The following is a 24914-nucleotide window of genomic DNA, read 5'->3' as shown; positions in this document are numbered from 1 at the left end:
CCCTCTGTAACCTTGACCTTTTTATTACATACCTTCTTTCGTTGACAAGTTTATCTAGTTTTAATCTTCAAAATGATTTCCAGCCGATTTTACCTAAGTTATAGAAAGTTAATGTTTTCATATATATTGCTTCTTTTGTCCAACCGTCCCATTTTAGGCAGCCAACATTTATTGAGCCCTGTGCCTGCAAAAAGTCTTCTCTCAATATCCCTATGAAGTATATCCTATTATTACTCCCATTGTAAGGATGAGGAAATTGAGGTCAGGGAGATTAATGAAAATCTTCAATAAGAATGGATCCGGGGCTTCCCTGGTGGCGCAGTGGTTGAGAGTCTGCCTGCCGATGCAGGGGACATGGGTTCGTGCCCCGGTCCGGGAAGATCCCGTATGCCGCGGAGCGGCTGGGCCCGTGAGCCATGGCCGCTGAGCCTGCGCGTCCGGAGCCTGTGCTCCGCAACGGGAGAGGCCACAACAGTGAGAGGCCCGCGTAACACAAAAAAAAAAAAAAAAAAAAAAAAAAGAATGGATCTGAACTCAGGGGTACCCTATTCCATAGTCAGTGCTCCTAACCTCGATGCTATTCTGTCTTGATGCTGCATTTCAAAACGTGCTTCTGATTCCCTGCAGGTAAGATGCCAAAAGTTTTGCTTTGCCTGTTTGTGGCGCCTGGCGGGGTGGGGGAGGGGATGTGTGTTCTGAAATTGTTTCTCATTATAAATGAGACCCTGTTAAAATTTATATTTTAATAACTAATAATTTCTAGATGATAAGAGCATTCAAACTTTTATTGTAAAAACAATATAACAATATTAAATAAAAATATATTGAAAAAATACCGTTCATAATTCCACCACCTTTACATTTTCATTTCTGTATATTTCCTCTTAGATCTTCTCTATGTGCCTAACACATACCTACAGACAAAGGACATTCAAATTTGCTTTCTGACAACAGCATGTTAGAAGGACTCTTGAAAATCATTTTGCCAACAGGAGTTCTCATTTGGCTTGTTTACGTTTGTCATATAAGCCTTAAGGTTATAACATTCTAAACTGAAACACCAAAGAAGCAGGATGCCCAAGATCTCACAGTACTGCAATGAAAACACCCACAATCCTCTGTGTAATGAGATGAAAATAAGTAAATTAAAGAGAGGAATGCTTTTCCAGAAATCCATCTTGTGCTCATGGACAGAGAGCTGCAGCATGTGGTCAGTTCCTGCACCTTCGGTCAGTTCCTAAGAGCCAAAGAAACAGTATTTGAACATGACTTTGATCTACATTGACCACAGCCAAAGATCGTTTATGTGGAGACCTACTATTCTTCCTGGATTCCATCCTGCATTAAAAGATGAGTATAATTGTATTGTAGAAAAGCACCTGGAGATATATAATCCTGGAGTCTTTCTGAACATCTCTTCATGTAATGAAATCTGTGAAGGGTAAATATGTTGATGAGGATATTCACTTCAATTTAAATGTGCATGAAGAAGATTAAGAATATCTTAAAAACTCATAAGAGTTGGGCTTCCCCGGTGGCGCAGTGGTTGAACGTCCGCCTGCCGATGCAGGGAACGCAGGTTCGTGCCTCCGTCTGGGAGGATCCTTACATGCCGCGGAGCGGCTGGGACCGTGGGTCACGGCCGCTGAGCCTGCATGTTTGGAGCCTGTGCTCCGCAACGGGAGAGGCCACAACAGTGAGAGGCCCGCGTACCGCCAAAAAAAAAAAAAAAAAAAGGAGTTGATAGCTGAATCATTTGAGGGTGACTTTTTCAACTAAGTTATAAAGGCTGCACGTTATCTTTAATTTTTAATTATTAATAGCCATTTAGTTAGACATGTTATTCAAACAGTAGACACGGAGCATTTAATTCCAACTAGGATCTGTTGCCATATACAAAACAGCCCATGCTGTGCTAATTACCCAAAATCAGGCAGCCAATGCAATTATACTTCTGAGGGCACCAGGTCAGTTACAGAACAAGATTCTCTTAGACTCCATGACAAATGATGGGATTTCACATCTGTAATTTACCAGAATCAGTTTAGATTGCTGGGTAAAACAAACTGTTTAATAAACACTAGGCTTTCTTGGACTCAGAGTCTGAATTTAAATTCCTAATCTAATTTAAACACTATAAATAAGTAGCATTTATACAAATTTGCTTTTAAGTCCAGACGCTAATTCTGATGTGGACTAAAATCGCAGTAAGCTTAGTTCATTCTGATTTTTAAAATTCATATGGAATTTTACCAACAGACTAATTTTAGACAAACTAAGGTTCCATTTCCATACACACCAAAACCAACAATGACAACCCCCTCCCCACCAAACCCCCAAACAAAACAACCCTTTTTCGTTTAACTGCATTCTATTAAATGTTTTAAGCCCTGGAAGGGAACTTTGAGTTAATCAGTTGCCCCCCTCCCCCATTTCAAAGATGAGGGAAGTGAGGCACAGGGAGGTCAGTGACTTGTCTGGGGTACTCAGAGAGAAAGGCAGAGCCCTGCCCATCACAGCTGGTCCCACGTTGCAGGAGGAGGCATTCCCCAAAGGAAGGCAGAGGCCACTCCTACAGCACTTTTGTTTCTTAGCCTGCCTTGCAGGATCACACTTTGGGGCTTGTACCCTTCACAAACATTCATTACAGAACAGAGAACTGCATTCTGAGAAGTAACTGTGTAGCTAAAAATGTATCAATGTGCACATTGAAAAGGAAAATGCAGCATGATCAGGGTCCTCATGCAAACTAGAACTCTCTTCAACCCAAACTGCTTTTTAGTCATTGGACAGCACACATCTCTTATGTAGCTTATTGTAAATCTTAGGTAAATTGTGAAGTTTATGCTCTAATTTGACTTACCAAAAATATTTTCCCTTGTGGCATTTAAAAGCATACATTCTTAGAGAACAGCAAAAAAGAATTTGCCAGGCATATTTTTCTTCTACAAACATTATCGTGTTTTCTGTTTTTTTCTAATAGGAATAGTTGAAAGTTCCCGTGATAAGTGCCTTGGCATTCCAAGTTCTTGTCTTCTCAGTATCAGATAAAGCTGTGCTATTTTCCTAAAAGAGAAGCCAGGCATGTTTTCTCTTACAGGTATTAACTTTACAAGAGATTTATAATAGCACTTAACTTTTGAGGTAAATATCTATCCTTTAACTTGTACCTTTAATTTAGGAAAGTAGACTCTAACACTGACCATTATCATATATACCCTATATTAAATATTTGTAATTTTTTAATCACTTGTATCATGGTATAATATCATAACAAATATTTTTAGAAAATTAATGACTTTGATATCCAACATCTACATTGAATCAGGCTTCTACCAGAAAGCAACCTCTTGAATTATACATAGAAATGACAGCAGGGAGATATCGCTGTTATTGAGCAGCCTATTGCTCAAGCAGAAAGTGATTTTGCTTACATCATATAGCAAAAGTCCTGTTAGGCAATGTTATAACTCCAAATAATGCCAAATATTACAAATGCTTAACATTTTCAAAGAGTTGTATAGGTTAACATGTCCACAGGATAAATATGTTTATTGTAATTCAGCTTTTTTGGTGTGTGTGCAATACTTTATCACTAAGTTCAGTGAGCAGAGGATTCTCAGAATCAGGTACACATCTGATTGCACATATAAGTAAATACTCAAGGATGTGCCAAGTGGGTGGAAAGAGCGAAAACAAGAATTTTGCTTGTCCCAATTGATCTCTATGGATTACACAACTTCCATGCTTGATCTTAGCCAAAAGGCAGAGAAGCAATGGATTACACAACTTCTGATGGGTTGTTTCTTTAATACATTCTGATGAATCATGACCCAAAACTCGTTGATAAGGACAAAGAATCACAGTTTTAGAGACAACAGAATATATTTAGGGATATTTTCCAACACTGGGTCACAATATGCCCCAGCCTCTTTTTTTTTTTTAAAGATTTAATTTTATTTATTTTTGGTTGCATTGGGTCTTCATTGTGGTGCGCGGGCTTCTCACTGTGGTGGCTACTCTTGTTGCGGAGCACGGGCTCTAGGCGCGAGGGCTTCAGTAGTTGCAGCACTCGGGCTCAGTAGTTGTGGTCCACAGGCTCTAGAGCACAGGCTCACTAGTTATGGTGCACAGGCTTAGTTGCTCCACAGCACATGGGATCTTCCTGCACCAGGGATCAAACCCGTGTCCCCTGCAATGGCAGGTGGATTCTTTTCCACTGAGCCACCAGGGAAGCCCCCCCAGCCTCCCCTTACCTGAAAGAAATGAGACTTTGGGGAAGGTGACAGAGATTCTGTGTTGTGTTGCATGTGGGATGAGGAAGAGGGGAGTTAGAAAACTTTCTGTGTCATTTCTGAAGGTACCCTGGGAAGGCAGGTGTAAAAAGAATTTGACATGGCCCAATTCAGTCACCCAGATCGGATGAAGCAGAAGGAGTTCCTTTTATTAGTTATTGTTATAGAACTCTTAATCGGCTTAAGACTTCTGGGTCTTTTAAAACCATTATCACAGAAACACACAAACAGATCCTCTGCTTTCACTATCTACAGTACTGGAATCTGTGTGCTCAGGAGGAGTGGGAGTGGGAGTGGGTGATCAAGGCTGGGAGAGGGTGGCCCGTCGGACTGGGTGCCCAGACAGCACTACTGCTGCTATTTGCTTCTGACCCTTGACCCTCCAAACTGCCCTTGTGAAAACTTGCCGATTCCCTCCTCCTAGTCCCCTTTCTCACTTCTGGGGTGAAAAAGAGAGAGAAAAAAAAAATCCGTGTCACTTTTCAGCCAAACCAATCTCTGGGTTTTATTCCAAACTACCTTCAGAGTTAAACGCATCTGTTTTCTCAGCCTTACTTCCCCAACAAGGCTCTCTCTGATCCACAGGTGGGAGCTCAGTGCTCAGGCAAATTCAGGCAGTGCTCAGGCAAATTCTAGCCTGGGACCTAAGGTGTTTACCACCTAAGGTGTTCCTTATTTACTGCCACAAAGAGGCTAGGGCCACCTAACTTCTGTCATCTACATCTGTGGTTCCAGTAGTTTATGCTATGATGTCCTGCCTTAAGAAGATAGATTTTAAAAATAGGTGGAGATGTATGTTTAGCAATCTAAGTATATAAGTAAAGACACTGTGTATGACTCATTGGCACCCGTATGAATTCGTGGCCAAATGTCCTTTATTAAAAAAAAAAACAGCTTTGACAGTACACAATGTGGCTACAGGATTTTTCTAACAAATGATTTTTTTTTTTTAATCTCCTTAAATTTGAAGTTAAAGCTGTTACGTTCTAACCCAGTCTCAGGGCTAATTGGCTCAAGACCTCTGTGCCCAGTGATGCCCCACTTGACCCTCTCAGGGGGCAGTGTCCAGGTCAGGGAGCTGTGCAGCTCCCTCCAAAGCCAGCTCTCCTACTGGCCAGCAAGCAAATTCCAAGGGATAGATAGGATTAAGGGCTCCAAAGAGGATTCCCCAGCCCTCCCCCAAAGGAGGATAAAAACTCTAGTCTAGTTCTGGAACAAAAATAAGCCCCAGCTAAGGAGAAAGTGCCTGTTTAGATAGCCGGTGGCCCTTCCCAAAGCTTGCACCCCTTCCAGACTGACTGGGCAGAGCCCTTTTCAATAGGCAAGGGTGTGCAGACGTGTGTAATCATGTGCTAAAAGAAAGCACGTTGCATGAACTTCTATTTGCACACTCTCCTAAGCTTAGGCCCCAAAGGATTAAGGTAATAAAAACTGCTTACCTCTTATTGCAATTTGTTTTCTCGTCTAGAAAACAAACCCAGCACACACACACAGGCCAAAACACACTTCATTTCACCTCACCCTCTTTCCAAACTGCCCCACTCGGAGAATGGGAATCACCGGCAGGGGTGGGGACACCAAGCTCAGACTCAGTGTAAACACGCCCCGGCAGCACAGGCGGTATTAACTCGGAGGAATCTCCGCTCACTACGAATGGTTTTCTATTAATAGGGGATAAAGCTCCTGCATACATTAGCGGTAATGACCCGGTGGCCCGCGCAAAATTAACTCCTCCCGGGCCATCAAGAGGAAGCCATGTTCTGCCCAGGCAGATGTGTGCTTGAAACGCGCGTATAAACATACACGTACACACGCAGAGTTTTAGAACCGCTCCCCTTAAACATGCCAGATCCCACTCTCATCCCTAGTCCTGGCGGTTGCAGATGTTCTCCGAGGGGTGTCTCCGGGTAGCGAGGAGGTCGTTCGCGTATGGGTCAACTCAGCTTCGCCACACACACGGCCAAGGCCACAGCCGCCAGCAGCACGGCGCTGAAGATGGTGGCGGCCAGGGCCTTGCTCGGGTCGCAGGGCCCCATGCGCTGCTCTACGGACACACAGCGCATCGAGGAGACGCCGGCGCTGGGCCTGGCCAGGAGCTCGGCGCCTGCCGCCTGCCGGGCCTGCACCGTCCAGCGGGGCACGTTGACCTTCATCTCCATATCGTGGATCATCTCGCCCACCTGAAGGATCTCCCGCTCCAGCTGGTGAAGGTCTTCCACGTCGAAGCCGCGCTCCGCCTCGTGCCGCAGGCTGCGGGCGCTCAGGGCGCGCGCCGCTACGTTTGCTGCGCCGCCTTCCACCCCGGTACGCACGAGAGGCCGCAGCGGCTTATTCAGCGGGAACTCGGTGCCCAAGGTCAGCGCACGCCGCATGTCCGCTTCCAGCAGGTCCAGGCAGCTAGAGAAGGCCACCCAGAGGCGCTCGAACTCGGCACGTTCCTCAGCGCCCAGGCCCCGGTCGCGCAGCGGAGGTGTCAGTCGGCCGCGGATGGCCACCGCCAGCTCTTGCGCCTTCTGGCGCGTCTTCTGCAGCTCCTCTCGCAGGTTCTGCGAGTCCGCGGAGCCGCCGATGGTCAGTACCAGGTGGTGGTAGCATGCAGTCGCCTTATTGAGCGCGTCCAGTAGTGCCTTGCACTCCTCCTTCGCCATGGCGCTGCTCTCCGGCGCAGTCCGGCCGCCTGCGCCCCTCTCAGCCTCACGCCCTCAGCGCAGCAGGACACAGCCAGCCCCGACGGCGTCCCCTGGCCAGGCGGCCCGAGCACTCCTCATGGCCTGAGAGGAGCTAGCCACTGCCGCTGCTGTCTACAGAGCCGCTCAGGATCCACGACGTGCGCTTCCGCGGACTCGGCGCGGAGAGAGAGCCCCGTTAGCTGTTTCCAGTCCCCTCGTCCATCCTCCCCAGGTGCGCTCCTAGTCACACGCCGAATCTCTGCGCAGTCCTCGCCTCCACGGTAGCCACCCGCGAAGCCCGGGTTGCGGTCGCCATCCTCCTCCGGTGCAGTCGCCAGGGCTAGCCGGCCGCGGAGCCGCGCCCTCCGCCTTAGCTGCTGCCAAGGGCGGCCGGGTAGGGTTTCTTAGGATCCGCCCACCCCCTCCCGTCCTCGCTGGGCGCTTTCATCCCCTGGACCAGGGATAGGCGGGGCCCCACGCGGGAGGTCACGTGTAGGTCCCCCATCTCCCCCTCCGCACCCCATTACGGTCTGGAATATTAGCGCTCGTCAGATCCAATCCTGTGTTTTACGGAAGGGGAAACTGAGGCTCGATTAAAAAAAAAGGGGGCTAAGATCACGCCACGTCCATGCAAGTGAAGGGGCTAGAACCCAGGTACCCTGACTCTTAGACCCTGCCAGCGACGGGAGTGGTATGCCTCGTAGGATTGGGCACCTCCGTCTCCCAAAACGAGCAGTAAAGGGCGATCTGCGGGGCGGGACGGCTCCCCAAATCTCCCCTTCCTAGACCAGCCCGCTTTCCAGCAACAGAGCTTGGACCCCACCCCTTGGATCCGATCTGCTCTCGGCCCCGCCCCCTCCCGTTCCGGGCACGCGCAGTCGGTGGCTCTGGGCTGGTCCAGCCTGAGTAGGAAGTGCTGTGTGCCTCCTGAGCCCCACCCCCGGCTGGGCGGACTCAATGATTGCTCTGCGCACGCGTCACTCTGAATAAAGACGACCTCTCATTGGGCTGACCAGAGATCTTGAGGCGCGGCTCCGCCCGACGGGGGTGGGCGGTGGAGCAGATCTGCGGCGTTGGGGTGGTGGGCCTGAGGTCTGAACCGAGGGGCCGGGAGGGGGTCGGCGCCGCTCTGGGAAGAGCGGGGAGTGAAACTATGTAGCCTTTTAAGTAAGTGTCCTCCCTCCTGTCTCCTCCCGCGCCCTCCTTCCCTCGGGACTGCTGCGCCTCGGGGCCCAGAGGCCGGGCGGGGCCCCGGAGCTGGAAGGGGGAGGGGCTCTTTCCTTTCCTCAGCCGGCGCCCCAAGCTGGGCTGGCGGTCTCCGGGCGGCCTCCAGGGCCCCGGCCCATCGCCGGGTGGACTGCCCCGCCCGGGCTCTCCGACTCCTGTCCTCAGCCGGGCTCGCTCTGCCCCTCTGGTGTGTTTGCGGGGCTAGGGGTGGGGTTGGCGAAGCATGTGCCCTCTGACTCCCGCTGCTCCAGGACAGGTCAGCAGGTCCGGGAACCCGGGAGCTCAGACTTGGGGCAGCACTGTCGTTCACGGGCTGGGTGGCCTCCGCGGTTTAAGGGAGGCCTCGCGGGGCGGGTGGAGGGGAGGGTGGGGGTGGGGGTCCGGAGCATCGGGTCGAGCTGTCGTGGTCCCCGCGGTAATAAAAGCGCGGGGGAGAGAGGAGGGAATCCCTGCTAGCCTGCCTCTCATGGGGCGGGGTCTCGTCTTCCTGCTGGGTAAAGATTTCTCCAGGAAAACTATGAAGCACCAAGAGGTGTTCCGGACTCTGGGTCTGTTCACTTCTTTTCGTTGAAAATGGACTGCCCGTAGGCTCGAGAGGAAGGCCGTGCCGCTCTGGCCGACTCTGGAGGTGCTGGGGACGTGGGCACTCGCGGCCCGTGCAGGGCCACGGGAGCAAGTGGCGCGTCTTCATTGAGGATTTAGGACATTCAGGGAATGAGGGGCAGGGGAGACTGTAGGGACTACTAGTTTGCCATGCGAGCTGGAATTTTCCAAGTCTGTGGGTTTTAGGGAGAGAGGCCCCTATTTTGATTAAGTAATGTACCCTTACACCAGCCCTAGAGAAGAGCGACAGATATTAGCGGGATATTTACATTTCCAGGCCGCCTTGCCGGGCCTGATGTTGAGGCAGCCCCCCGGGGTCCAGAGCGCTAGGTTCAGGGCTCGTTCTCACTCAGCAGTCTGTCCTTTAATTGGTTGTTTCACTGGTGGTTTGTGGCCAGGGTTGGGTGGTACTCTGGCCCTTGGCCATTCTCTGAGGTGGAGGGTCCCAGCCACCTATGGGCCAAATGGGGCCTTGACAGAGGAAGAGTAGTTTTTAGGACAAAATCGGTAAAAGAAGGGAGAGCGCATCTCTTTGGGGAGCTCTGGGGACAGCAGAGGGAGATGAAGCTGCAGAGGTGGGCAGGAGACCAGGAGTGAGAGGCCCTCCATGCCATGCAGAGAAGTTGAGAGTTAATCTGGTAGGGAGTGGAGGGGAAGTCATTGAAGAATCCTGCACAGACTTCAGTGTTGGAAAGATCACTTTGTGTCTTTCAGGTGGACAGGTCTGTGGTGAATCAAGAGGCAGGGCCTGTCGGCCTCAGAGGGAGAAGTGCAGGATGGGGGGAGACACAGGTACTTCTCAGGAGCCCTAGTGACAGGAAAGCAGTTGGGCCGCTGAAGCTGGGTGGACACCTTGGGTGAGTTCTCCTCACCTTGGCTTGTCACCCGAAATAATCCCACCTGGTAGCACTGCCGGGAGAGCAGCAGTAAGTGTCTGCATAGAGCCTTGGGTCAAGGTCTTGATTGTGCCTCCTTGTGGCTCTTGGACTGTGTTGCCCTCATGAGGGCGGCTGCTGGGACTTTGCTCTTCGCATGTCTGCCTCTGTTAGTGTCTCTGTCAGGGCTGTCCCTCTGTTTATGAAGTGCCAGGATTAGGTGGGTGTCCAGTAACTTCCTCCTTTCCTAGGGGAGCAGGGGAATGTGACCATGCGATGATAGGTACCAGATCTAGAAAGGATTCAGACCCCAACAATTGGACATGATTTGTCCTGAGGTTGCTTCCACATCCGAGAGACACTGAGCAGTGGTCCTTGGACTTCCTGCCCTCCTGCCCAAAATACTGGCAGGGACGTGGGTGCGGGTGGCTCCCCTGCAATTCTAGGAGCAGGGTGATGGAGTGGCATTCCAAGGGGCAGTTATGCTCCTCCAAACTTCCCCCCGCTCCGTGAGTGGTCACAGCCCTCTTCCAGCCCTGAGGCCTTCTCTCCTACCGTGATCCTCCACATTCCAGCAGTCATTGTGTTTAGCCAGCTCTGAGCATGTTCGTTTTTCTGGCTTTTGGCCAGTGCCTGCAGGACCGCCTGGGGCCAGCCCCTCACCCTCCCCTGCGTCTGGGCGGTGGATTTCCAGCTTCTGTGACAGATGATCCCTTCCTGGGAGCTTGATCTTTTTCTAACACGTCACTATCATTTTGTTCAAGTGGGGCCAGCAGTTACTGCATGCCTGCAGTGAGCCAGGCAGCGAGGCTGCATAGTGCTTTGAAGAAGAGCTTTGAGAGACATATGGGCAGGAGCCATAGACATTACAGGCCAGAAGGACACAAGTGACGGTAGTACCACACGTTACATCATAAAATTGCTTCCATTTGGTATTAAACATAGATGGATAAAAAGTTTTCCCTTTTGGCCTTTTCCTTCTGAGTCACAAATTAAGCCAGTTGGAGAATATGCCTGGTCGGGGTCTTTGGTCAGAGCCCTGGCAGGGCAGGAGAAGCCACAGCAGTGAGATTTCAGCAGGGAGTGCATCTCTGGGAGGTGCAGACTTTCCTGGGCTGGATTCTGCTGAGCCAGCCTGCACGCTGTCACCAGATGGTCCCTGACAACCCCGACTCATCCGGGCTGGCAGGACGGTTGAAGACCACAAAACCACGAGTGCATACCGCCTCCTAAAATGCCCAGAACCGGTCTGAGGCCTCACTTGGCGGTCTTGTTCAGAGTAACCTCGGGTAACTCACGTGCAGGGTTATTTGGTATCTCTGACTGACTTCACTGGATTTTCTATAAATCATCCCATCATTTGCACTTAGGAAGGGGTGGAATTTTTTTTTTTGAAGGAGTTTTATATATGAGGATTCACATGTCTTTCCAGTTTTACAAGGAAAAGTCAGTTTACATGTTATTCAATATTTTAAAATATAAAACCAATTCTTGCAAGTAAACTTGTGAGATTATTTTAAAGCACGTACCCCTATATAAGAATTCAACTCTGGCATTAAGCATTATTACATATTTTTAACACTGGGACAGAAAGGTCGAGAACAGTGCTGGACAGAGGTCTCTGAATCCCTACTCCTGGACAGAGGATCCAGTCATTGGCATCCAGGAGACTGATGCCCAGGAGAGAGCAGATGACTTGGATTGAAAACCAGCCAGCTCCATCTCATTCATGAGCAATGCTTGCTGAGAGTCTTGTGTGTTTACACCATTCATGCATTTGAACTGAATGTTTTAATGTGGCATTCAGGGCCCTTCCCTTCCCATGCTGCCCCTCTCTGACCTGCTCTGTTTGGATTCTTATTATTTCTCAGAGTTCATTTTCACATCTAGTCAAAAAAAGTTTATTCTTGAGTTTTCTTTGCTCTCCAGGAACCTGTTCCCACCTCCTGACCCTTTGGCCCTGCTCTGGTCCCTGCCAAGGATGCCTCCCACACTCCCCACCCCAAATCCTTCCCTGTTGCTCCCTTCTCTATCTCGTCCTTACCTCTCCTGGCACTGTTCTGTTTTTGTTTTGTTTTATTATTATTTTTTTAACTCTTCTTGCTTCCCAGTTAGGTGGTTAGTTCCTCCATCAAAGCCCATCTTGGGGGCAGGGGTGTTGCTGCTCTGCCAGCATCTTGTCTGAGGAGCAAGGAGGAGTGTCCCTTCCCAGCTTTAGTCTGACCTTGCCGCATCCGGTTTCTCATGTGGTTTTTATGTAAGGCATCTTTACTTTTGTGCTCCGCCATGTAGAACCAGCTGTGTCGGGAACTAGGAAGAATTTTGTTTTCTTGTGACTCTGTCCTAGCAAAATTATATTATCCAGTTGTTCTGGTAGAGACTCATAAAAGGATGATCTGGGTTCCAGTAATAATTGAATTCAACAGTTCAAATACCTGAATGGTTGCAGAGCTGGGGCCTGTGGAGGGATTATACGTAGCCATTTTCATGCTAGGCTCTTCTCCCTAAGAGGATCTGCAGGGAGCTCAGGGGCCTTCTTTAGGCAGTCCCCAGGATGGCCTGCAGCTAAGACAGCTCAGGCTGGACCAGACCGAGGGAATTTGATGCTGAGCCTGTGTGGCTGTCATGGGGACTTTTCCTTTAGGAGAAATGAAGTGTGGAGTCTGTGCATCTGTGGCTCATGAAATAACCCCTAATCCAGGCATAATTATTTTACATGATGAATGTAGTGGTTAAAGGGATGGGTGTTAGAATAAATTCTGACATCTGTCTAACCTGGAGTTGGCCAGCTGACCCTCAGTTTCTTCATCTGTGACGTGGAGCTAATGATACCTATGGTTATTGTGAGCATTAGTTATAGTTAGTTATCTATAGTTATTGTGAACATTAAAATGGGATGAGGATGTATAGATGTCATCACGGTGCCTGACCAAGGATGCTCTCAAATGGTGGCTGTTTTTAACATTAGCTATAAGGAATAGAATTCATAATGCACTTATGCACACTGTTCTGGTGTTTTCCCAAAGAGGTGTTTGGGAATACTGTTACATAATGAGAAAGTAATTCAGTTTTTCACTCATATTTCATTCATCTGATTGTATCAAGGGTAAGTTTACTTGATGCTCTTTAATAGTTGCTAATTTTCTTCTTTTAATGAAGAGAAGAGGCCTCAGGCTCAAGTTCAGAACCTTTGGCAGGCAGTGGTATGTAGCCAGATTTTAAATAATGTCAATTGGATATATAATTTTTAATTTTAAGATGATCTTAATGGGAAGTGATACTATTTTTCATTTAAAGTAGTAATAAGAGTTCTTTTACAAATAAATTTTAAATGGGAGTAGGTGTTTAAAGGAAAATGTCAAACTTTAACAATAGGGCCATTGTGTACAAGTGTACAGGTTATTTATTGCACAGGTGTCCTGCCTGGGGGTGGAGAGGTGTTGGCAAACTAGGCTGATATATATAGCCTATGAATTGCTTACTAAGCCATGTGCCGTGGCACAGGACTGTACCTACTGGGAAGATGGGGTGCCTTTTTGTAATTCTCACAAAGGCACCATGTGGGCTAGCAGAAAGTGGCAGTACATTGGTGTGCAGTGTAGCAAAAATAGTGAAGGTAGTATGTAAATGGGAACCCTGCAAGACAGGTATTCATATTCTCCATTGTACAGACTAAGATGGAGGCTCGGAGAGGTGAAATGACATGGCTAAAACTCTGACTTCTTTTCTGTGCCCATTTTTCATATTCCTCTCTCACAGTTCAGTAAAACCACACTGATGTATGGTAAGGGGAGCAGACCAGGGGCATTGGAGGCCCCATTCACAACAGGAGCAAATCTATACAGAATATATAAATAATGTCTAATAAAAGTTTTATATGATCTATGATATTTAATGAAGAAAATTTAATTGGAGGACATAAAAGAGGATGAAGGTGGAAAGACATACCATGTTCATGGATGATAAGATTCGTTATTATAAAGACTTTGGCTCTCCAGTCCATAAATTTAGTACAGTTCCAATAAAAATTCCAATAGGAATTTTCGTGGAATTGATAAACTGACTCTAGTTCATGTGATATCATAAAGAATTAGGAATAACCAAGTAATTTTGGAGAACAAGGGGAGAGGCCTTCCTCTATGAGATGTCAAGGCTTATTATGAAGCTGTAGTCATGTAAATGAATGTGGTCTAGCCCTTCCCTATCCAGTGTAATAGCTACTAGCCACATGAGGCTATTAAGCACTTGAAATGAGGCTAGTGTGAATTGAGTAAAATACACATCAAATTTTGAAGAGTTAGTAGAAGTAAAAAGAATGTAAAATATGTCAGTAATTTTAAAGTATTGATCACATGTTGGAAATGTATTTTGGCTGTATTAGGGTAAATAAAATATATAATTTAATTTCACCTTTTTAAAATATGGCTACTAGAAAATTTTAAATGACATGTAATTATGCATAATGTATATGTAATTACCTTTCTCACATAAATTTGTTGGATGGCGCTGGTCAAGACCATTGAAACAGAATAGAGCCCAGAAATAGGCCAAACATATATGGGAACTTGGAGTATGACAAAGGCAGCATTATCAGCTAGTGTGAAAGGGATAAAATATATAAAAGATGACAGTGGGACAGTTGGCTTATGCTATGGACTGAGTGTGTCCCCCCAGCCCCAACCCAAATTCATATGTTGAAGCCCTAATCCTTAATGTGATGGTATTTGGAGATGGGGCTTTGGGTTCGAACTGGGGTTAGATTAGGTCATGAAGATGGGGCCCTAATGATGGAATTAGTTGCTTTACAAAAAGAGGAAGAGACAGGAGAACTCTTTCTCTGCCATGAGGATACAGTGAGAAGGTGGCCATCTATGGTACAGGAAGTGGGCCCTTACCAAGAACCAAATCTACTAGCACCTTGATTTTGGACTTCCCAGTTTCCAGAACTGCGAGGAATAAATGTTTGTTGTTTGAACCCCCCAGTCTATTGTATTTAGTTATCAGAGCCTAAGCAGAGTAAGATAGCTTACCTTCAGAAAAAAATTAAATTAGATGCCCAATTTATAGCATATATAAAAATAAAGATGACTTGAAGACCTAAAAATGAAAACCTTTAAGATTCTTAGAAATTACAGGGACTATTTTTGTGGCCTTGGAGTTGGAAAGGATGTGGTTTCAGGTAGCCTTTGCTGCATAACCAACCAGCCCCCAAATTAGTGACTTAAAACTGCTACAATTTATTATGTCCTATTAATCTGTGGGCTGGCAAGGTGGTTCTTCTGTTAGTCTCACCTGGGCTCACTCATGTGGTTGCATTCAGCTGGTGGGTTGGCTGTCCTCACTGGACTACCTGGGCCTCTCTCTCCCCACATGGGTTTTCATCCCATGGGCTTCTCCATTGCATGGTGGTCTCAGGGTGCCGAACGAATGAGAGTGAAATTTGCAAGGCCTCTTGAGGTTGATACTCAGAAATCACAGAGCATCAGTTCTGTCTGTTGGTTAGTTAAAGCAAATCACAGGGATGGCTTAAATTCAAGGGGCGGGGAAATAGACTCCACCTTCTCAGAGGGGGAATAGTGAAGTCAGTTTACCAAGGGGCATGCCGAGATGATAGATAGGCTTACCTTAGATCCCAAAAGCACCGACCAGTAAAGGCAAAGACGGACAAGTTCAGTCACGTTAAAATCAAGTACTTTTTGAGAGAGTGGCATTGACATATATACACTACCAAATGTAAAATAGATAGCTAGTGGGAAGCAGCCGCATAGTACAGGGAGATCAGCTCAGTGCTTTGTGACCACCTAGAGGGGTGGGATAGGGATGGTGGGAGGGAGACGCAAGAGGGAGGGGATATGGGGATATATGTATATGTATAGCTGATTCACTTTGTTATACAGCAGAAACTAACACAACAATGTAGAGCAATTATACTCCAATAAAGATGTTAAAAAAAAATCAAGCACTTTTATTTCTGAAAACACCCAGTAGGAAAAATGAAGAAACAAGTCACAGATTGGGAGAAGATATTTGCAACATCTTTTGGTGTCCAGATCTGTAAAGAACTACCAGTCATAAGAAAAAGGCCAAGAACCTATTAGAAGAGTGGTCAAAAGACATGATAAGGTAATTTATAGAATGTAAGGAAATGATGTTCCACTTCATTAGAGAAATGAAAATTAGAAACAATGAAATACTATTGTATACTCACTGGCAGAAATGAACTAGCCTGACGTTACTAAGAAGCGTTGGCTAGGATGTGACATGAAGAAGGGAAATGCTCATGGACTTTGCATGGAGGTTGGAAGTGGTCCAGCGTTGTCAGCATCTGGGGAAGGTGCAGGTGGATGCATGCCGCAGTGTCTCTCCTAGCAACATTCCTGGAGATGTGCTCCAGGAACACATAAGGGTATAAGAACGTTCATTTTAGCATTGTTTTTAATTCTGAAAATGTGGAAGCAACTTAAGTATAGGATGTTAGATAAATAAATTGTGTCATGTTCACTTAATACTGTACAGCAGAAATTAGTGAATGAATGGGAGCTGTATGGATCAGCACGGCTAGAACTTGAAAACATAGTGGTGATTGAAAAGCATATGTTCCAAACTACTTGTAGTGTGATACCATTTATGTAGATTTTGGAGCACATAGAACAAGACTTTAGGACTTCCCTGGTGGCGCAGTGGTTAAGAATCTGCCTGCCAATGCGGGGGACGTGGGTTCAAGCCCTGGTCCGGGAAGATCCCACATGCCGTGGAGCAACTAAGCCCGTGCGCCACAACTAATTAGCCTGCGCTCTAGAGCCCGCAAGCCACAACTACTGAGCCTGCGTGCCACAACTACTGAAGCCCATACACTTAGAGCCCGTGCTCAGCAACTAGAGAAGCCACCACAATGCGAAGCCCGTGCACCACAACAAAGAGTAGGCCCCGCCCGCCACAACTAGAGAAAGCCTGTGCACAGCAACAAAGACCCAACACAGCCAAAAAATAAATATTTTAAAAAACAAGATTTTATATTATTTATGAATACATGAGTTTAAAAAGGAGTACAAACATGAGCAAGAAGGATACAGAAACCACTTCAGGATAGTGGTTGCCTCTGAAAGGGGAGGAGAGAATGGGATGGGGAGGGGCACATGGGGGATCCAGTCTACTCTGATATACTTTATTTCTGAAAAGAAAATCTGAGGCAAATACGGCAAAGTGGTAAGATTCGATAATTCTGGGTGGTAGATTAGCATTATTACTCTATGGTAAAAATATTTCATTAAAAACATGCATATCTTTAAGATGTTATAATTTGGGTCATGTATGATGTTCTAAAAACAGCCATTTTTTACTTTTGCAGTGACTTGGAGTCAAGAAGATTTTCTGAGCATAATTTATACATTTAACCTGTAAAAAAAGTCATCTTGGAATTGGTGGGTTATCTTTGATCTTTCCCGATGGCGTGTTAGGTCTGTAGTGTAGAGTAATATGTGTCAGGGATGCTTTTTAGAAATTGTTAGATCAGGACTTTTATGTGTTAGGTCATTCTGAAAGTGGTCATTTACTGCTTTTTCCTCTCTCGTCCCAGGAGACTCTTTTTGCCCCATCTGAAGTCCATATGGCTCTGTATGATGAGGACCTCCTGAAAAATCCCTTCTATCTGGCTCTTCAAAAGTGGCGTCCTGACTTGTGCAACAAGGTGGCCCAAACCCGTGGCATTGTAAGTGCATCGATCCCGAGGGTGGTCCTTCTCCATGAGGCTTGGACCGAGCAATGCTGACAAGGCCCCAAATATGGTAGACTTCAGTTAAGGTTAGAAGGAGTCAGGTACAGGCCTGCTAAGTGCACCAAGCCCCGGACCATGCTCGGTATGTGAATGAGCAGAGAGGGACCGCCCCAAGCTGCTTCCTCCAGGCAGCCTCCTGGGACTGCACCAGCCCAGGGTGTAATCCTTTCTCTGAACTCTCAGCCCCTGTTGTCACTGGTCTCACCTCTGTTTCTCTTGTTTCCATGGGGACCAGGAGGGCTTCTCCAGGGCAGAAATCGTATTCCTCCTCGTTTGTGAGATGGGTGCTCACTCCCATAGGATAAGGGAACGTGTATACACACACATGTATGTCACCTTCAAAGGCATTTCCTAAAGAGAAAGGACCGAGAGAACTTTTGTAATAGGGGCCACAACCTCAGAAGCCTACAGGAGCAGCCAGGGAACCAGGAGCAAGAGAAGAGAGAGAAACCATAGTCTGCTGCCTGGAGGGAGGGCAGGCCCTGTGCTGCAGGTCTTTCTGGTTCCCAGATTGGTGAACTTGGCAGGCACCTTACTTACACCGTGGGACACAGCGAGCTGGGTGCCTTTGTGCCACCCATCTGCCTTGGGCCCTCTTCTTTTTCTACGTTGTCCTCTTCTCCTACTTGTGTTCCTGCTTCTCTTGCCATGTGATACGATCTTAGGTGTGTCAGGTGGCTGAGGATTTGAACCAATGGAGAAATCAGTTAACTCGGGTTTCTCTGCAAGCTTGGAACTGGCTTTTCCCCATACCCAGTCCAACTCTCTGCCCTCAGAAGCCTGATTTTTTTTCAAGTCCCTTCTTGTTTTTATGATTGGTTTTGTGATTAATATCTTTTTCCCAGAATTTTTTTACTTTGGATTTTAGAAGTCATAAACTTCATTATAAAAAAAACTAGAGAGTAGAGCTGTTTCCAAAGAAGAAAATAAAAATCTCATAAAGCTCACCAGAGGCATTCACTGTCATCCATTCATTTCACAGTAGCTATTAAATGCTGCTGTATGCAAGGCACTATGTTTGATGTGGGGATTCAGCCAAAACCATGAATAGGCATCATGATCTTTACCCTCATGGAGCTGAAATTCTAGTGGGAGAGATGGTCACACTGTGGATACATATTGAGTAATTATGGTAAGTGTCACAGAGAAAAAGTAGAGGAAGCCAAGCCATCATGTTAAATGGGAGGGCCTGACCCAACTTGGGAAATACTTCCTTCCCATCTTTGTTCTATGATATTTAAAAAAAATGTTGTCTAGATAAGAGTGTGTCATCATATGTAACTTTCTCTTTTTAAGATGTTACACTGTGGACCCGCAGTTCTTTCTCAGGAAGCCCTGGGGGACCTGTCTGTCTTGCTCATCACTGTGTTGCCAGCCCGACACTGGGGGGGGCGGGGGGGTGTCGAATGATATGTGATCAGCTTGTACACAGCTCTCTGATTGGCTGATGGCGAGGCAGCAGGGTGGTGTCACAGGGGCTATCAGTCCTTAGGCTCCAAGAGGCCTGGGCTATGTCCTCTAGTAGTTCTTCCATTTGTGTGTGTGTGTGGGGGGGGGGGGGGGGCGTGGTTCACATCTGCAAAACAGCTCAGGAGATTTGCAGAAAGATGCTTCTTAAGCTGTGTCATCCTGCATTCCAGTGGTGCCCTAGGCCCCTTACTGCAGCCCCCACTGAGATCCATGAGGGACTGCTTGGGGCCCACACTGGGCAGCACTAGATTTCGGGCCTTCCTTGGCCTCGTTCGGTGGACTCGAGAATCAGCAAGGCCAACTCCTTAGCACAGGTCAGCTGTGGGAAGGAGCTAGCTCTCGCCATCCTGCTCAGCCTGGCCAGGTGTTGGTGACTAGCCCCTGCCAACTGTTGGCCGTGTGATGGAGCCCCGGCTCATCCCTGTCTAATCTGTTGTAGTGCTCCTTCCGTGTCCGTTGGTTGAATGAAACAGTAGAGTATCCCAGTGGCCTCTAGAAGAGCACCCATCCTTTCTGCCACTGCTGAAGGACCCACGTGACCTCAGCAGGTGAATGCTGAATTTCCTTCCATGGGGCTTGGCCTTTGGGCCAACTTTGGCGGCCCCTGAATCTTCCCTGGGGATTAGAGTCCTTCAGTGGGCTCTAAAAGTGTGAAGTCACGACTTTTGAATGTGTGTATCCCCAGGGTTAACTGCCTTCCCTCTTCCCCCTGCGAGCCGAGCTTGGGCCCTGCCCTCACACGCCGGCTGAGGGTGGAGGTTGGCGGGCCCCTCACCTGCCCCAGCCCCTCCCCGGGTTTGGCCGCCTTTGATGGGACTACCTCCACGTCCTCCACCATCCGCTCTTTGACTGATCCGTGGAGGCTCCTCTCCCAACGTCCCCCCATTCCAAGCCCAGAGGCCTGTGGCACCCATACACTGCTTCTCATAGTCATCTGTTCTTGTAACCATCCAGCTATTATGCACCGTGGCTTTTTCAGAGCCAGCTGGGCAGGCCTGCTGTACCCCTGGGTCTCTTGTCCATGGAGCTATGGCAAAAGTTCTCTAGGTTTCCCTGGTGGACTGCAGGTGGGTCCATTTGCCTGTAGGAAAAACAAAAATGACAAAAGGGGATTAAATTTGGTCCTTTTATTGTGGCCCTCTAATTATGGGGTACTCAGGCTTCTGAGGGCTAGCCTAAGAACCCAGCAGCAATGGCTTCCACGTTCCAGAGAACTGACTTTCCAGTAAATACCCATACAGCTGAGCTAAGGGTGCTGAGGTCCATATTCTAGTTCTCAGGATTTGTTTAGTATAGATTGAGGTGACAGACATTGAACATCTAGGCACTGTGTTGGGTTTGCAGGGTTACACGGATGAAAGGGGAACACAGCATGCCTTCAGGGAATCCCAGAAACAGGCCATGTGCAGCACAGAGGGATGAGTATTAGGACAGAAGTGGTCATGGGCTCCTGTGGAGTGGATGACCCAGCCTGGTGTGGAGTCAGGAGGGCACCCTGGGGTGATAAGACTAATGCTGCTTCTTGCTTTTATTCTTTCTCTTCTTTAATGATGATTACTTATTTAAAAAATTTTATAAAGGGGCTATAATAAAAAGTTTTATTGTTAAGCTCTGAACTGAGTAGGTCCCTAACTTATGGTCTGCTTGGTCACTGTAAAGTTTGTGTCCTCCACACCGGCTGTTAAAACTCCATGACCTCGGGACTTCCCTGGTGGTGCAGTGGTTAAGAATCTGCCTGCAATGCAGGGGACATGGGTTCGAGCCCTGGTCCGGGAAGATCCCACATGCCGCAGAGCAACTAAGCCCGTGCACCACAACTACTGAGCCTGTGCTCTAGAGCCCCGAGCCACAACTACTGAGCCCGTGAGCCACAACTACTGAAGCTCGCGTGCCTAGAGCCCATGCTCCGCAACAAGAGAAGCCACTGCAATGAGAAGCCCACACACTGCAACGAAGAGTAGCCCCCACTCGCCGCAACTAGAGAAAGCCCGCGTGCAACAACCAAGACCCAATGCAGACAAATAAACAAACAAACAAAAACCAACTCCATGACCTCTGTTCCAGAGGTAGTCTGAACCTCCATCTTACGAGAGCCCCCAGGCACCTGGCCCTGTCTCCGGAGGGTGGCTTCATAGCTGCTCCACCCTACTTCTCCGTGGCTGGCTTCCTCACCCCGGTCTCAGCAGGATCCTGGTGGAGATGGATGGGGCCACAGAGAGCCAGCCCTGGCTTGTGCTTGCAATGAAGTGCCCCGGGCAGCATTGTCTGCCTGAAAACTTTGGGGGAGTCCCTGAAATTGGAGGCCCCCAGTGCACTCAACAGATATTGATTGGCACCTACCGTATGGTGAGCAGTGTGCTTGGTGATGGGGATTCAGTGAAGTAGGAGCCGGTCATGCCTTATTCAAGCTAAGGAGGCGGAGAAGGTGTGTGTAAACAGGCTCACAGAATGCAGTCACAGGTGTGGGGACAGGGGTGGGGTGTCTCTGAAGCACCTCAGAAGTTGCTGGTCCCTTGGAGGCCCTTCCTCAGATGGGACTATGTGACTCTTTGATCCATTGAGCTGGAGTGGGGCAATCCCTTGGCCTGCGTAAACATCCCCTAGGCCTGGTTCATGCTGTCCCCTGGCCTGGGGCCAACCCTCGGGTTTCCAAGATCTTTCTGTGTTCACGGCTGCCTTGAGGCCACCTAGGAACCTTGAGGCCGTTTCTCAGTTCTGGCTCATACCTGAGGGCCTCCCGTTTCTTTCTTTAAGTTGCACTTTCATTAACATTTAAAATTTTTATGTTTTTCTCCCCCATTTCTCATTCCATATCTGCTACCACCAAGCCCATTCAGGACCTTTGCACATGCTTTCTTCTGACAAAAATGTTCTTCCCTTAGATCTTTAGTTGGTGGTTCCTTCTCTTCATCCATTCCTTGCTCAGAAGCTACTTCCTCAGAGACCTCCGTAACCACTCTACCTGAGTTAGCGAACCCTTGCCCCACTCCAGTCATTCTCTGTCCTGATATTCTGCTTTATTTTCTGCATAGAACTTACTGATATATGGAATATGTGTTTTATTATTCAGAAATCTCTATCCTCCACTTAGAACGTAATGTCCATGAGGACAAAGCACCATATCTCCAACAGTGCCCAGTGTCATGAATATTGAATGAAGAAAAAACAGAAAAACCAAACTAAATTTTAATAATTAGTTGAATAAAGTTGGCTATCTGAAAAATTTTTTAAAATTATTATGTTTAATTTCAAACATGTACAAGTGGCACAAATCATGCAATGCACCCCACGCCCCCATCACTCAACTTCCGCAGTGCCCAGCTCAGATGCCAGCATATCTCACTTCTATCCCTGCTGCCCTCTCCCCTTAGCCAGGGGACCATTTTGAAGCAAATTCCAGAAAATTATATAAGGTAGTCATGTGATTTCATCTGTAAATATGTAGGAATGTAGTTTTAAATGATAAGGACTTAAAAAAGTAATCACATACCATTATCACAGCTAAAAATTTCTTCAGTATCTCCTTACTGTTGTGAAATGTCTAGTCACTGTTCAAATTTCCCAGATTATCTCATAATTTTTTGTTTGTTTTCCAGTTGGTTTGTTTAAATCAGAATCCAAAGGTGATCCACACGTTATTCTGGATTGGTAGGCCTTTTTTAAAAAAATTGAAGTATAGTTGATTTACAGTATTATGTTAGTTTTAGGTGATTGAGCAAAGTGATTGAGTTATATATATATATTATATATATATATATTTTTTCAGTTATATATATATATTTTATATATATATAAATGTTATATATATTTTTTGTTTTATATATATATTTTGAGTTATATATATATATATTTTTTTCAGATTCTTTTCCATTATAGGTTATTATATATATATTTTATATAGGTTATATATATATATTTTATATATATATAAAAGTTATATATATATATTTTTTGTTATATATATATATTTTTGTTATATATTTATATATTTTTTGAGTTATATATATATATTTTTTTTTTCAGATTCTTTTCCATTATAGGTTATTACAAGATATTGAATATAGTTCCCTGTGCTATACAGTAAATTCTTGTTGCTTGGTATGCCTTTTAAATCTCTTTTCCTCCTAACTTTCTTGAGCTAAACTTTGAAAAGAACAACTAAACTGTACCTACTCAGTGTGTAAAACTGGATCCATTTTGACATGTGTGTAGACTTGTGAAATCATCACCACAGTCTGTTTTTTTAACTCTAAGCCCCACTTTCCTCGTTTTCCTTCTTTGCTCACAATTCAAGTATCAAGGTCATTCATCCTGTAGAGTTTCCTGCCTTCTGGCTTGTGCCGGTTGCAGTCCTGTGGTGGTGTTTACCATGGTCCTCTGGTCTCTGTATTTCCTGAACTTGGTAGTTAAGTCTAGCTCTGGGTCTGATTCAGTCTTGATTTTTTGCAGAGAGGCAAGCCCACTTCATAGACAGTTGTGATCTTCCATCAACGAGGGCCTCCCTTTTCTGCCGTGAGCAATTGGCGTATCCCTCGTGGGGAGAGAAGCTCTTTCTGACCTGCCTGAGGAAGCTCCTAATGACAGCTGCTCTTGAAGGCCCCAGAGTTTCGTGGTGTCTTCACAGAGGAAACTCCAGCATATGCTGGGCTGTGCTCCCTGCTCCCAGCACTGGCCTCCAGGAGGCCACAGGACTGGGCTGTGGTGAGGTGGGGAACAGGAGGTTGAGTCCTGGCTCTGTCACTCACTTGCTGCGTGCCCCTGGACAAGTTGCTGCACTTCCTTGAGCCTCGGTTTCCTTGTCTGTCCAGTGGGGATAGTGCAGAAGCTGCTTGCCTTGCGCCAGGCTGCTTTAGGACCTGGGGCTCTGAGGGACATCACCACTTTGGTCGTCGTCTCCCAGGTGCACTTGAATCTGAGAGATTCCTCTTAAACGTGAGTCCCTGGGCCGAGCACAGATACACGTGTGGTTGCCTTTGCTGTGTTGAGCAAAGAAGCTGGTGCCCGGTCAACATGGTGGCCACGGTGGGACCAAAATTCACGCTTCAGGTTGAGGCTGCCCCAGAGACACAGTCTGGCACCTGAGACATCTCTGGTGGAGGTGGCAGCCTGCAATAGGAAACTGTATTTCTGTGGCTGGTAAAACAAACTGTGATCACAGTTCAGCTTAAAAAAGCATAGAAAGAAGATGGGAAGGAAACTGTCTTCATTGTGCTGCGTTTATCATTCAGGTGGTGGGATGCCGTGCGATTTTTTAGTTTCACTTTTCTGTACTTTTCAAACTATCGTTTCTTCATCTGGAATCATTCCTGAGCCTGCTGAGGACAGAGGGGGCCCCTGGGGTAGCTGCAGGGAGGGCCCAGCGGGGTGGGAGTGAGCCCTCCGGTCTGAGGCCCGGGGATGGGGGAGGCGTGTGCTTCCTCCCTCGGCTGGGTGGGGGCCTCAGCTTCCATCACAGTGGCAACAGATCAGCTGCTGCCCCTTTGGCCAGTGACCCCAGAGGTCCTCTCTGCCAGGAGGTCCCCGTGGCAGTTCTGCTGGAGCATCTTGAGATGCCTCGTGTTCTGCTGAAGTTGTAAATGACACATCTGTTGAGTATTCACCCTAATTTGTTTTTTTCCAGGTGTTAGTACCCTGCAAAGGAAGCCTGTCAGGCAGTGTTCAGTCTACTTGTCAGTTTGAGTCCTATATTTTGATCCCAGTGGAAGAACACTTTCAGACCTTAAATGGAAAGGTATTCTTTCGTTTCTTGTGGGTCAACCAGGGCCACTCACTCAGTGTTTGGGAGTGGGGGAGGGGAGAGAATCCTGCTTCTCACCCTTTCACGTCTGTGTTACGTGATGGCTTTGACACCACAGCAGCCCTGCTACCTTTGAGGGCGGAGGAGCTGGCTGCAGCCAGGAGGTGAGGCGGGGCCGGGCACCTCTCCCTCAGCCCGTGGGTATTCTGCCGGGGAGTCGGGGAGTGGCTGGGACACCTCCCCAGAGAGGCCCTGTCAGAGCAA

At 47.3% G+C, this 24914-nt stretch overlaps 2 protein-coding genes across 24 annotated transcripts in view; one reads left to right on the top strand and one right to left on the bottom strand.

Moving 5' to 3' along the window:
- Positions 1-482: 482 nt before the first annotated feature.
- Positions 483-7812, bottom strand: RGS9BP (regulator of G protein signaling 9 binding protein). Its single transcript, XM_019941002.3, has one exon. It carries the CDS (start codon positions 6941-6943, stop codon positions 6230-6232), a length of 714 nt encoding a protein of 237 aa, XP_019796561.1. The 5' UTR covers positions 6944-7812; the 3' UTR covers positions 483-6229.
- A 172-nt stretch (positions 7813-7984) lies between these two features.
- ANKRD27 (ankyrin repeat domain 27) overlaps positions 7985-24914 on the top strand; it is a 52778-nt gene continuing 35848 nt past the window's right edge. For 12 of the 23 annotated variants that reach the window (XM_033845518.2, XM_033845517.2, XM_033845510.2 and 9 more), the window contains exons 1-5: positions 7985-8131; positions 15655-15792; positions 15884-16075; positions 17246-17377; positions 24534-24644. In XM_033845518.2, the coding sequence (XP_033701409.1) occupies positions 15944-16075; positions 17246-17377; positions 24534-24644 (375 nt within the window). In that variant the 5' untranslated portion in view covers positions 7985-8131; positions 15655-15792; positions 15884-15943. Of the gene's footprint in view, positions 8132-8243; positions 8448-9508; positions 9652-15654; positions 15793-15883; positions 16076-17017; positions 17091-17243; positions 17378-23362; positions 23620-24533; positions 24645-24914 lie in introns of those variants that run through there. The other 11 variants (XM_073795747.1, XM_033845513.2, XM_033845500.2 and 8 more) reach the window with 11 other exon arrangements.

The sequence above is a fragment of the Tursiops truncatus genome, chromosome 19 (assembly GCF_011762595.2).
Source record: "Tursiops truncatus isolate mTurTru1 chromosome 19, mTurTru1.mat.Y, whole genome shotgun sequence".
In the NCBI taxonomy this organism is placed as follows: domain Eukaryota; kingdom Metazoa; phylum Chordata; class Mammalia; order Artiodactyla; family Delphinidae; genus Tursiops; species Tursiops truncatus.
The sequence above is the reverse complement of the archived record's forward strand: the minus strand, read 5'-3'. Positions and strand labels throughout refer to the sequence as shown.